At 37.9% G+C, this 14,734-nt stretch overlaps 1 protein-coding gene across 11 annotated transcripts in view; it reads right to left on the reverse strand.

The window, feature by feature from the left end:
• DLG2 (discs large MAGUK scaffold protein 2) overlaps positions 1–14,734 on the reverse strand; it is a 1,427,929-nt gene that overhangs the window by 336,372 nt on the left and 1,076,823 nt on the right. For all 11 annotated transcript variants that reach the window (XM_068976931.1, XM_068976935.1, XM_068976933.1 and 8 more), the window contains one exon: positions 8,093–8,195. In XM_068976931.1, coding sequence (XP_068833032.1) covers positions 8,093–8,195 — 103 coding nt within the window. The remainder of the gene's footprint in view (positions 1–8,092; positions 8,196–14,734) is intronic.

Raw genomic sequence — 14,734 nt, forward strand, 5'->3', positions numbered from 1 at the left:
AGAGTTGCTATGGAGATGGGAAGAGGGATGATGCAGTGGGAGTAGGCATGACATATAATTATCTTTGTAAATATTTTTAATCCCTTTGAAATGATTTTGGGATACTGTATTCCCAGGATAGAGAATGAGGTCAAGAGGGTTTTTTAAGAGTAGGAAATGGTATCTCCCTTTGTTGTCATTACATTTCTCTAGGTCCAAACTGGGGTATGAACAAGAGAGAGGGATTCAGCGTTGCTAATCATTAAAGTATCTGGAGAGAACCTTCTATTGAATCTGCAGACTCAATTTCCAGGAATCATCTTTTTGGTCATATTTTATAGTCCTATGTGTTAGATGAAGGCTGAGCAGAAAACAAAAGCAACTAGGAGAAGGCTAGAAAAAGGATGCATTGAGGAAACATCCTGGGAGATTTCCACTTGCAGGAGGTGGTAGTATACATTAGTGGATGTATATGTATATGAGAAAGAGTTGAAGGGAGAGACATGGCTAAGAAGCATAGATTCTAGAGTCATATAAAGTTTTATTTCCTAATATTTTGGTAAAAATTAGAACATACCAACCAGATTAACTAAAATAGATTTCATGTAACATACTTGGAGAAATTGGATATGTGGCAACAATCACTAAAGATGAACTGATGAATGATGGAAAGATGGATGGATGGATAAAGGGAGCTCCAGGAAGAATTTAGGATGAGAAAGAGGAAAATCATAATATAGTTGATCTATTTATTGAACTATCAATATTTCCAAATTGGTGGTTATTTTTTAAATTAACAATAATTGTTTATACTTTTAAACACATGCACACACACACACATATACACACATAGTTTAACTGTGATACATGAACAATAGCAATTATCAATAGTAAACTAGAAAGGAAAGGAAAGTTGTGTACATGAGAAATCCCTGAGAGGCCATGAGAATTTTTTTTTAATTCCTTTATGTCCTTTTGATCATAATGGCTTATCGGATGATTTCTTGGACTATTTAAGCCATCTGTCCTCATGAGCTATTATAGAGATTAAAAGAATTAAGGAATTTACTAGCTGCTCAGCCTTAGTAGCTATGACAGCTTTTATGATATTGAACTGCTTTCTTATCTAGAGGCTGACTAAGCTTCAGCTCCCCTACTTGTGAAACGAAGAAACTGGACAAGATAGTATTAAAGGATTCCTCCAACTCTTTATTTCTGTTTCTCAAGGATTCTGGTTAAACCACACAGAATGCATCAAGTTAGCTAGACTGTGCATTCATTTCTTCTTAAATCATGCAAAAAATGTAAAGGAAAAAGGTTTATGTTAGTGACAAAATGTTCAAGTAATGGAATTTATGCTTCTATATCACCCAAGGTCATTAAAAAAAAAAATCTAGAATGTACTAACTGGAGAGTTATTCTGATAAATACCTTATCCATCCTAACTTTTCCTTTTTATAGGTAAGAAAACTGAGATAAAGATTAATAACTACCACAAGGTCACACAGCTGGAGTTAGGGCTGGTATCAGAATACTGGCCTCGTTGAAGTCAAGAATCCCACATGATAATTTTCACTCTAAAGCTCATCTGGAAGTTTTCCTAATGATGCTGGTGCAATTTCTGATCAAGACCCACAGCTGGACCTTATGAATCTTGCCTGGGCATTTAAGATGCAGTTATTTGCACTGAGAAAATATTTTGATATGCCACAGCTGCTCATTCATATGCATAAATCTACATAGACATTGGTTTAAATAAAGAAACGTAGCTTACACTGCAAGTAAGCTTCTTGAATGTTGCAAATACTCTCCTTTCTGAGAGCCTTAACGTTTAGAAGTTGCTGATAGTCCTCCAAGGTTAAACTGCCTATTAATTTCAAGCTTTCATCATATGTTTGATCCTACAGAGAAATGCACTATAGTCTCCAATTCTGGTTTAAGCTTGATGACTTAATTCAGAGTGGTTACTTTGAAGATCAGAGTTTCACTTCATGCTAAAAAGGAATATATACTTCCCTGCCCCACCCTGCATGAGCTACATAATTTAAAAGAAGTAAAAAAGAGTCTTTAAATTAATTTCTATTTTTAAAATAGTAAGTTACTCAAAGAAAATTTACAGTGATGGCTGAAGATGGTTCATCAAGCCATCAGGATGGGATTCAATCTTCCCTTTTCCTGACTCAGTGCTTCTTTAACTCACTTGGCAGGAGAGGCCACGAGGCAAGAGAATGAAGCCTGAACAGGTTCACTGTGCCACTGGCGGAGGAGTTATAGCAAGATTCAGAAACTAGGTTGATAATCTGTATTTAGAAGGGAAGGATAGGCAAAATAGAGGTGATACATGAACTTCTTACACCCCCTGAAGCTTGCTCTGTTTCTAGTAAAACCACTGAGATATGACTGACCATTGAGGGACGCATGTCAGTAACCACACCTTGTGATGTCTCCTTATGTGGCCTCGCCCGTACTCCTGGTAGGAGTGCCTCCCAGTAGTGTCAAGTGGCAATTTTTGCAGAGTCTCCAGGTATTCTAGAGCAGTGCTTCTCAAAGCTTAGTGTATGTACACTAATAACCTGTGGATCTTGATAAAACGCAGATTCTGATTTAGTTAGCTTGGGTTGCGACTCAAGACTGTGCCTTCCTAACAAGCTCTCCGTTTCTATCTACGCTGCTGGTTCACAGATCATATTTGGTAGACCAAGACTCAAAAATAACTCCTTTCTTCCCGCAGCTTCCTACATGGCTCATTTCATCACTTCTTTTAGTCTCTGCTGTAATACCTTAATAGCAAGAAGACCTTCCCTGCCCACCATATATTTCTCTGTCACTATCAGCCTTACTCTTCTTTCTATTTATTTATATTACTTATCAGCTTCTGAAAAATTTTATGTTTATTTGAAAAGGCCACTTTGGCTCACTGATATATCATTTTCCAAGAATATTGACTGAGGCACAGTCAGTGTTCAGCAAAAAAAAAAAAAAAAATCTATTAACTGAGTGAATATGGCCACTCTGCCACAGTCCCATAAACCAGACCACATTTATGAGTGTCCAGGCAATAATCAACTCTGTTCTTTGGGATTTTCCTTTAGGAGCTCAGATTATCCTGTTAAAGAATAAAAGGTTGAGGAAACCAGGCTACTGGCTCCTGAAGTCCCTGCTCACTGGTCGGCACCACCATTGACTTCCTCCTTCCTTTCAGGCTGTTCTGAAGCCCTTGTAATGTCCCCAGCAATGCTCTGAATAGCCAAATTAAAGACAAGGGGATATTGGTGGCTTTCATGGGAAGAGCTTAGCAATTAATTGTCTCCACTTTGGGCTTTATCCAACAATTTATATTCATTTGATTCTCCTAGTGAATATCTGGTGGTTTATTATTTGAACCTCAGTCAGTAACCTCACACTAAAGATAGGTGCTATTATATCAGCGGGAAGACAATAAATGCTATAAAGGTTTGCCCCAATCTGACCCAGGGGAATGCTATATTAGACTCTTTATGACAAATGTATAATTAGGTTGTAATCAATGCCTCTTTTATTCATCAATGGTATTAAAGTTGTGTTACCAAGCTCTAAAAAATGTGAGCGCTTAATTATCTTTTCTTTGTTCTATATTATAGACCAACAGATGTAGATTTTCTGCAGTACAGGATAAAGGGAGTTTATCCACTCGGGTTGCTAACAAAAAGCACCACCTAAAAACAGCATCAACACGAAATGTCCAACCTAAGGATTCATTTACCATTGCTGCATCATATCAAAAGCCATAGGAAATTCATTCAATATTCACTCTGGAAGTATTTCTTAAACATCTGTTATTAATATTTTCCAACACACTAAAGATATATTATACTTCTAAAACAAGTAGAGACACATTTGATAACTCTTTAATAAAGCATAGTCAAATTCATATTGAGCATATTAACATGGGAGATACAATGAGTGGTAGAAGGTTCATTGCCCTCCAGAAGCTCCTTTGAGTGGAGGAACATGCAAATTCCGCAAGGGACATACCAGGTGTCTGAATGTAAGTCTAGGGAACTCAGAGAAAGAGAAAATCAACAAGAGCTCAGAGAAATAAACATTGATTCACCAGACTAAAGATGGCTTTGTAGTGGAACTGGCATCTGAGGGCCTTCAAGATGAGCAGGAATACTACCGGTTGGAGAGGAGAAAAGGGAATTCCAGGCAGAGAAACCCGCCGGAGCAAAGGCCCATAAACATTACAGTCCAGGACCTAGGTCAGGGACATGGAGCAGTCCCGTGAAGCAGAGGGACAGTGAAAAAGGATGATGCTGGTCAGTGGTAGTGAGGGAAGAAGGCATGGAGATTGGCTGGGATCATATTGTCAAGGGCGAGGAGTTGGGTACGGGCATCTTGGGGTGATATCGTTTAGCATGGTGATTTTGAAACCAATGAGGAAGATGACAGAGAAGGGTAAGGAAATGTGTGTGTGTGTCTGTGTGTGTGTAGGGTGGTAGGGGGCATTATGTTTCTTTTTTTCCAAGTAATGTTGGAGTAATTTCGTTAATTGTATATAGGTAACAAATTTTTATGAGAATTAATTTCTCATATTGCTTAAGTAAAATTTTTTCTGAAGTATCAGATACATGATCCTTTAAAAAAAGGATTATTATTATTAAGGTAATACATGCTAATTTCAAAGCAAGCATGTGATACAAATTGGATAAAAAGAAAGGTGGTAGAAATGAATCACAGTCATATACCACCAGAAGAAAATGTTGTATGTGACTCTTTAAATTTGGCTTTAATTCTACCACCTAGAACTAGACATTGAATAATATTGACTATGGATAGAGTAATTCACACAACTGGGACCAAGCTCATTTTAAGCAAAAGTAAGTATAACAACTTGGGCCTTACCCTGTGCAGTGAAACTTGCCAAGGAAGACATTTATTGTTATGTTATGATAATTATAAGTTATTTATCATTATTTCAAAAACTGTGCTAAGTACTATGAAATACGCAGTTGGAAATGGTTTTATATTTTGCATAACACACTTGTCTAGCACATTTTCTGCTTTGAAGCAAAAATGAAAAAATAAAAGTAGTAAAGATGAATCCCTTCAACCTTCAATTACTGTTAAGTGAAAACTCAAGTACTGAAAAGGGCAAACTTTGCTTCATTAGTTCAACAACTTGGAAGAAATACCCATTGCATGTACAGTACTGAAAAATTTATCTACAAACAAAATGCAGGTTTTGGTGTCTGCAACCCTTTGATCTCACAGTCATAGGTGGGTATTTTTTCTCCCTGCCCTCTGGAATAGAACTCCCACCCGTTTTCTCAAAGTCCGTTTCCATTTCCCCGTTTTCGTGAAGCACTCTTGTGCTGTTCTGGCTCCTGCAGGCTTACTCCTGTGACATCCCATAATTCTCAGAGATGGTACCATGATAATGCAGCTTTAGTCATCTGTCATCAGGAACTGATCTCTATTAAATGTATCTAAGTTTTTTTTTCTCCTGAATAAGATAAAAAAAAAATTTCCTTAAAAACAAAGAACTGGAATGTGGGTAAAAGTGGAATTTTCTGAATATCTACTAATATTTAGCAAGGCATCTAGAATTTTCCTGATAAAATGATTTGAATGTAAGTGAAAAACATATTCCCTGAAAGCCTGATTCTTGACTGTATCACAAGAGATATCAATAAAATCAGTCTTACCATGGACACCTGCAATACTGATGCAAATGAAGGGGACTTGGTGAGAATTTCCTAATGGAATCTCATGGCATATTCTTTTCAGTTATTTCTTAAATATGTTGTATAATTTAGATGTCCCTAACTGACCTGAACAACAATCCAGTCAGTTTTCCATTTCAAAAAATAGTTAAATTAAGGTTCAGTTACCCATTAAATTTGCAAAGGGAGAAAAAATGATTGCTTATTGTTGCATTACCACATTTCCAACTGATTTAAAGCCGTGACAAATTGGAATGCAGTTAGACTATTAAAATAGGCAAGTCATTCTGTGAATTCGATTTGTACTTTGGCATTTTGAAATACTAAGCTTCTTGCTGTTATTTGCAGATTTCTTTAGAAGCACTTTAAAAATCGATTTATGTGATTTATAGGACATGTTTTGAACAGGCATCTTGATAAAGTACAGCACAGTATCCGAAGTGAGTTTATTGCTTAAAGGAAACAAAGCTGTAAGGAAGCTTAGGATGAAGATTTATGCTGATAGAACCAGGACATGCTTATTCTTTACTGTAACTTTTAAAGCTTGGAATCATTCTGTTCAAGGTTATTTGAATGTCTGTCTTCACCATCAAGAGTTTCTAATTGGTGTAACTATAGTTTGGACTGTTTTATCAATCTGAAGGATTGAGATGAAAATTTTCACGGATATTTATGTCTTGTGTCAGATCATACGGTTTGAGACAAAGAAAACAGCTATCAGTAAAATGAAGAATCTCACGAACAAGTTCTTAATCTATGTGAAGTAGAATTTGTTCATCAAATTGTGTTAACCCAGAGCTTTTCATTTTCTGTTGTAAAATGGAGCTGTTTTACTTTGGAGTTGTTTATTCCTATTAAGGTAGGTGAAGTCGCTCAGTCGTGTCCGACTCTTTGTGACCCCGTGGACTGTAGCCCACCAGGCTCCTCCGTCCATGGGATTCTCCAGGCAAGAATACTGGAGTGGGTTGCCATTTCCTTCTCCAGGGGATCTTCCGGACCCAGGGATCAAACCCAGGTCTCCCACATTGGAGGCAGACGCTTCAACCTCTGAGCTACCAGGGAAGCTTTATTCCTATTAGAAGACATATCAACTAAATTTTAAGAAGTAGAAAAACTTCTCAAAACTGTCTAAAAAGAACATGTTTCCTTGGTGATGTTATCTTCCATCTTTGACGAACACAAATCCCCTCTTCCCAGGTGGCTCTCTGGCCATATCTGTGCTAGGCCAATAGAAGAAAGCAATCGATACTCTTTTTTGGGGGCAGGGGGAGTATAACTTAACTGGAAATTCTAAAGTCAGGCAAAGTGAAAGTAACGTATCGAAATGCATAATGGCAGTTTTCTTTATTCTCTTGTAAAACATGTGGTTGGCCACCATTAATGGTAAAATCTAAGATTCACAGGAAAGACACAAACCTCTTCCAAACATCAATAGAAAAACTGATGCTAAGAAATAATCATTTGAAAAGGCCAAATAAGCCTCTTCATACCCACATGCACAAAGGCTCTTTCTTGAATGCACCTTGTACTTTCACATTCACCTGTTAAATTCTCCTCTCTGCTAGCCACATGAACCAAAAACAGTTAACTACGTTTCTTGAAGACAGAACCATATTCCTCTGTTTTTCTGTTCAAAGTCTAGTCCACAGTGATATATGTAACTATATTTCCTTAACAAAAGTGAAATATATATATATATATATATATTTGGTAATTTGCTAAGAAATCAACTCCACAATGGGTAACATCCCAGTTGTCTCACTGAGCCTCATTCTGATCACAGAAACAGATGCTGAAACAAATTTAAAAAAACAGGGTTTGCTAATCCAATTTAGAATATTTTATCAAGTCTTAGTTGGCTAATTCAACTCAAGATATCTCACCAAGTCTCAGGGTTTATAGTGATGTATTCCAAAACAAGGGAAAGTATGGCAGAAAAGGCAAAAATTAAATAAAATAAAATTCCACATCAAGGACATCCAAAAACCATGTTAGTGTTAATAAAAATAAGTCATTGCCACAGAAGAGAAAATGGTCTACTGATCATGGTCTATTTCTATAGATAAGATCTCTCCCCTTGCTTCCTAAATCTTAATTGTTTTTATAGTATCCATTGCTGACCAAAAGTGTATACCAGGTAAGACTGTAAATGAAATAAAGTTGATGCTAGTTGTTATTTGTTTGAATTTGTATTTGCAAACAGGCCTTTATAACTATTAGATTTTTTTCCTTGGAAGATTAAGAGTAACAAAACCTCATGTTCTTTGGACAGGAACCACCGATTTTTCACCATAGACTGTTTGTAAAAATCTTGTTGGTAGTAACTAGTTAATATCAGTGATCAGAAATGTGGTCACCCATTCACACAGAAACGAATCAGAACATTCTACGATTGAGTTCTCACTGACCTTCAGGTTGATATTGCGCTATAATCGTCACCGTCTGTCCAGCCCCCTTCAGTGCTGCAGCAGCCTGTTCATGGGATGCTCCACGAAGGTCAATGCCGTTCACCTGAAAGAGAGGAAGCCAGAGAATTTTGGTACTTCGTAAGGCATGTTATTCTGATGTGTGCCCAGTTGCTCAGTCGTGTCTGACTCTTTGCAACCCCATGGACAGTAGCCCGCCAGGCTCCTCTGTCCACCGTATTTTCCAGGATAGATCACTAGGGCAGGTTGTCATTTCCTACTCCAGGGGATCTTCCCAACCCAGGTAGACAGAGGGAAAAATTTCCCCAGAGAGGCTGTTTAAGATGATGTTACCTGCCTCAAAACCCTTCATGTCCTACCCAGGCATTGGAATGCTAACTTATCAAATTTCATGCTGTTGATAACTTTAGTTAGCAGAGATGTGAAATTCTACCCAGGGCATGTGTGCCATGGTCTGAGTGGGTTGAAAGTTTTGTCCACCCAAATCCATTAAGATGTTAGTGTGTGCATTTAATATGTTTCTATGAGTTTTGTGGGTTTCTGGGATAGATAGGAGCCTTCAAAATTAGAAGGAAAATGGGATAATAAAGAAAGACACATGTAATATATGTAGACAAGTATGTGCTGACAGAATAATATATTCATATGAGATTCTGGGGGACACTGTGTGGAATGGGGCTGGCTGCCTGCCAAATCCCCCCTTTTGGTTATATGCCTCAACCTGTCATCCTGAGCCTGGTTAGACAGCTCTGAGCCTTGTTCCAAAATAAACTCGACTGCCCCATTTCTTACGTATGATCCCAGAATGAATTGTAACAAAATGAAATAGAGAATTCCGGGAGTTTATGTTGCTCTTACTAACTCCCATTTTGGGACCCATGCCAAAAGAGAAACAGAGCATTTGAAAAATAAGCACAAAACTCTGCTGAGAGGGGAAAAAAAAATCCCTCAAGTCAAATTTAATGAGAGGCAGAAGCTTAAATCTTTCTTGAATCAATTCAGTCTAAGCCAACACAGTATAATTACTAAGTGCTTTCCAACGTCAGGGCTCTGTGACTGCCCCGATAGGGGGACGGAGGATGGGGAACAAAGGTGAACAAGACAAGCCCCTAAGAAGCTTTTCTTCTTCAACTGAACACACAGAAAGTCCAGTTTTCTAACCTACCCAGCTGATATTAAAATTCTGTTTCCTTTAACTTATAGGGAAGATGGCTAGGGACCATGAAGAAGAATAAAAGAACTGCTCAGCCCATCTACACATAGAATAGAGAATGTTTTCACTTCTCATCAGTCTTCCTCGACGATGAAGGGGTCACGACTGGGAGTGGCCACTGTGTTTCTCTATCAGGCCTGGAACACCTGTAATCTTTAATCTCACATGCTGGGCTTCTCATAAATAACTTTGTTAAAGTTTCCTTACTCACTTTTATAAATTGCCTGGTTTTCTATTCTGGCGAAAGCATTGATCGGCTCTCTGTGCTTACTGAGAGCATCAATGATGCGGTTACACTGGGAAGTGTATTGAGTGAGACTAGGCCTGGCTGGACCATTCTCCTCTAGCTGACGGACAGTCATTATCACTCCTCTGAGCCTCAATTCTCACCTGCTTCAGGAGGAAGGGACTGTGAGGCTCAAGCCTCTCTGAACCATAAAATTTCAGATTTAATCCTTACATAATGACCTTCATTTCAGAGACTGTCCAGGCATTGATGAGTCAGAAGTATAACTCAGAGAGCCGGGAGAGACAGAAAAAGTAATCTGATCTTGGCTCCTACCTACAGGAAGTGGAATGCACAAGCTTCAAGGGCCAAATCTCTTCTTTTGCAAACAACTAGGGTTAACTTTTTATTAAAAAATAATACATGATCATGGTAATGAAGTCTTATGCTTTAGAAAGGTATAAAAAGAAAAGTGAAAAGTCCTCTCACCGTTTTCACTCCCAGAGGTAGCAACTGTTAGCAGCTTCTTGTGTATGCTTTTTAGAAATCTGCTATATGCATGTGCAAGTATGTGGGTTTATCTCTATTTGGTTTTGTCTATGTTTTAATACATTATTGACTTTCTGTTTAAATGGACAGGATCATATTAAATATATAATTCTATAACTTGTTTTTGTTTAGTTTTTCATTTAACAATATATCTTGGACATCACCCATATCGTTTCATGTTGTCTTACGTTTAAGTGGGAGCCTGTATGCAATGGTGTGGATGTACCAGTAATTTTTTAGTAGGATCCCTACTGGTGTGGCTAAGTCTGTGTCTCACTTTTTGCACTTAGGAAGGTGTTTCCAAAGGATAAACACTTGGAAATACACTTTCTAAGCTAAAAAGTATATGCATTATTTGTTTCTTTTAGTTTGCTCTTGTACATTTAAAAAATATGTATTTACCAAACAAATAGAAACTGATAATGAAGAAAACACAAACAGGCCATAATCTCATTGCACAGATAATATATTGAAATAAAATATATAATTAATATTTTACAGTCAGCCCTTCATATCTGTGGGTTGTGCACTGGCCAATTCAACTCACCTCAGATTGAAAATATTTTTAAAAATTTCCAGAAAGTTCCAAAGAGCAAAACTTGAATTTGCTACATACCTGGCAACTATTTACATTGTATTAGGTTTCATAAGTAATCTAGAGATAATTTAAAGTATATGGGAGGATGTGAATAGATTATATGCAATTACTCTACGATTTTAAATAAAGGACTTGATCGTTTGTAGATTTTGGTATCTGTCCGGTTTGGGGATGAGGACTGTCCCTGGAACAACTGAGGGACAACTGTATGTTCATAATGCACATACAGGAAAATTAAAGCAATATAAAAATTTTATTTTTAAAAATAAAATTAAAAAATTTTATTTTTTATAGAACGCTTCCCCTACCTCTTATTATCCTTGCCAAAGGTACCATATTGATGGCTTCTTGTATCCACTACCAATTATTTCTGTTATGAACATAAGCAGGTTCATACAATTATAAATAATTTTACACAAAAGATAATATTTTATATGTTGCTTTATAGTTGGTTTTCTTCCACTTACTAACATATCTTGGAGATATGTTGAAGTTATATATTTTTTACATTGAAGTATAGTTGACTGACAATATTATATTAGTTTCAGGGGTACTGCATAGTGATCCAATATTTTCATAAATTATACTCCACTTAAAGTTATTATAAAATAATGACTGTATTTCCCCGTGCGATACAATTTATCTTCCTTGCTTATCCACTTTATACATAGTAGTTTGTATCTCTTAGTCCCCAGAGTATTTTTAATTCGCATATTCTTATACGTTATCTCATTCTTCTTAACAGCTGTGGCAGGTTCTATTAGTCAGTGTAAGACAATTGATCTTACCAGGGCACAGTTGTTGGGTGCTTAGGTTGCTTTACTATTTTGCTGTCATAAACAGAAGGATAAAGGGTAATAGGGTTACATTCTGATAGCTATTGCCAGGTTGTCTCCAAAAATATAAACTCTCACAAAAAATGCATGATTGGCCACTTCCTCACACTCTTGTAAAAACTGCTCATACCCCAACATTTGACCGTGGTTATTCTGACAGGTAAACAATTATATTTTTAAATTTTATATATCTTCACTTATGAGGTTAAACATCTTTTCATATGTTCGTTGGTTATTTAAATTTCTTTTTGTATAAAATGCTTGCTCATTTATTTTGCCTTTTTTTTCATTGTTTGGATAGTTTACACTTTAAAAAATTTATCTGTATATTAAGAATGTTAAAAAAAGAATATTAGTTCTTCATCTCAGATAACTATTGCAAATATTCTTACTAGTTTTGTATTTGTATTATTTATTATTGTATTTTAAATATTTAAACTTTTTCCTTGTCTTCTACTTCTTGCCAAACTGAAGTTTAAAATGTGCTACATAGTCACATTTGTTTTTCCTTTTTAGCTTTTGGGCTTTGTATTATATCTTTCCTTCTCTGATATATATTAAACAAATTATCCATGTTTTCTTCTAGTAAAACCCTGGTTTAATTTTTAGCTATTTAGTCATTGATCTTCTAGAATATATTTTAGTATTTGATGTGAGAACCAGGCAAACGCGCCCTTTTTTTGAGACCTTTCCTTTACAGCATCAGCCTTCTACATCTTCTAGTATTCTAACCATCCTGTGAAGTTTTCTCAGTTAGTACACTAAGGAGGCATGAGAAAATGGGGAGGAAAAAGGGATTTGGAGTCAGAACTAGGTTTGAATCCTGAGTACACCATTTGTAGGTAAGTAACTTGGGAAAGTCATTTAACTTCTTTAAACCTCAGCATCCTTACCTGCAAAATGGATATAATATCTACCTACCTATCAGGACTGTCACATGTAGTAAATGAGACAATAATTGTTGAGCCCCTAACACAGAAGCTAGCACAAATTGGCATTCAGGAAGTAGTATCTATTATGCTGTAAGTTTTTCTTCAAAGATCTGTGATTATAAGTGAGGAAATAAAACCTAATGGAAACAAATGAATACAGAATATAATGTATGGGTTACTTCATGGTTTTCCTTTCTTTTTCTTCTTTTATAAAAGAACGTAGAATTTCAGGGGCTTCCCTGGTGGCTCCGTGGTAAAGAATCCTCCTGCCGATGCAGGAGACACGGGTTTGATCCCTGGTCTGGAAAGATCTCACATGCCACACAGCAACTAAGCCCGTATGCCACAAGTACTGAGCTTGTGCCATAAACCCCGGGCACCACAGCTGCTGAGCCCATGTGAACAGCTACTGAAGCCCGTGTGCCCGAGCGCCCTGCTGCACAAGAGAAGCCGCCACAGCGGGAAGCCTGCCCACCGCGGCTGGAGAGTAGTCCCTGCTCGCCACAACTAGAGAGCAGCCTGAGCAGCAGTGAAGACCCAGCACAGCCGAACCAGCCAACCAGCCACGTGGTCGATGCAGTCCTCAGGTTTGGGGAACAGTTACTAATGAAAGGGACACAGCACTTCAGCACTGGAAGAGGTGCCCATCCATCCGGTGCTTACACATTAGAGACGGTCTCCACAGGGGACTGAACCTGCCCCAAGTCCTGTCAGAGTTAGCACGGGGTTAGCGACAGCCCAGAGTTTCCCTTGCCAGACTGCCTTCCACTGTAGCAGGTGTAACTTACCATGTGCATGTGCTTGTTTTCCACTGGGTGAGTAATAATCAAATCCTATTTGATGATTACATTCATCCTGGACGTAATTCTTGGTTGTAAAGCATGTGATGCTGCTGTTGTTCATTTCAGTTCAGTCGCTCAGTCGTGTCCAGCTCTGTGACCCCATGGACTGCAGCATGCCAGGCCTCCTTGTCCATCACCAACTCCCAGAGTTTACTCAAACTCATGTCCATTGAGTCGTTGATGCCATCCAACCATCTCATCCTCTGCTGACCCCTTCTCCTCCTGCTTTCAATCTTCCCCAGCATCAGGGTCTTTTCCAATAAGTCAGTTCTTCGCATCAGGTGGCCAAAGTATTGGAGTTTCAGCTTCTGCATCAGTCCTTCCAATGAATATTCAGGACTGATTTCCTTTAGGATGGACTGATTTCCTTTAGGCAGTCCAAGGGACTCTCAAGAGTCTTCTCCAACACCACAGTTCAAAAGCATTAATTCTTCAGTGCTCAACTTTCTTCACAGTCCAACTCTCACATCCATACATGACTACTAGAAAAAACCACAGCTTTGACTAGATGAATCTTTGTTGGCAAAGTAATGCCTCTGCTTTTTAATATGCTGTCTAGGTTGGTCAATAGCTTTTCTTCCAAGGAGTAAGTGTCTTTTAATTTCATGGCTGCAGTCACCATCTGCAGTGATTTTGGAGCCAAAAAAAATAAAGTCTCTCACTGTTTTCACTGTTTCCCCATCTGTTTGCCAAGAAGTAATGGGACCAGATGCCATGATCTTTGTTTTCTCAATGTTGAGCTTTTTCACTCTTCTCTTTCACTTTCATCAAGAGGCTCTTTAGTTCTTCTTCACTTTCTGCTTTAAGGGTGGTGTCATCTGCATATCTGAGGTTATTGATATTTCTCCCAGCAGTCCTGATTCTAGCTTGTGCTTCATCCATCCCAGTGATTCTCATGATGTACTCTGCACTGAAGTTAAATAAGCAGGGTGACAATATACAGCCTTGACATACTCCTTTCCCGATTTGGAACCAGTTTTGTTCTTCCATGTCCAGTTCTAACTGTTGCTTCTTGACCTGCATACAGATTTCTCAAGAGGCAGGTCAGGTGGTCTGGTATTCCCAACTCTTAAAGAATTTTCCACAGTTTGTTGTGATCCACACAGTCAAAGGCTTTGGCATAGTCGATAAAGCAGAAGTAGATATTTTTCTGGAACTCTTGCTTTTTCAATGATCCAACGGATGTTGGCAATTTGATCTCTGGTTCCTCTGACTTTTCTAAATCTAGCCTGAACATCTGGAAGTTCACGGTTCACATACTGCTGAAGCCTGGCTTGGAGAATTTTGAGCATTACTTTACTAGCACGTGAGATGAGTGCAATTGTGCGGTAGTTTGAAAATTCTTTGGCATTGCCTTTCTTTGGGATTGGAATGAAAACTGACCTTTTCCAGTCCTGTGGCCACTTCTGAGTTTTCCAAATTTGCTGG

Source organism: Capricornis sumatraensis, chromosome 8 (assembly GCF_032405125.1).
Source record: "Capricornis sumatraensis isolate serow.1 chromosome 8, serow.2, whole genome shotgun sequence".
In the NCBI taxonomy this organism is placed as follows: Eukaryota; Metazoa; Chordata; class Mammalia; order Artiodactyla; family Bovidae; genus Capricornis; species Capricornis sumatraensis.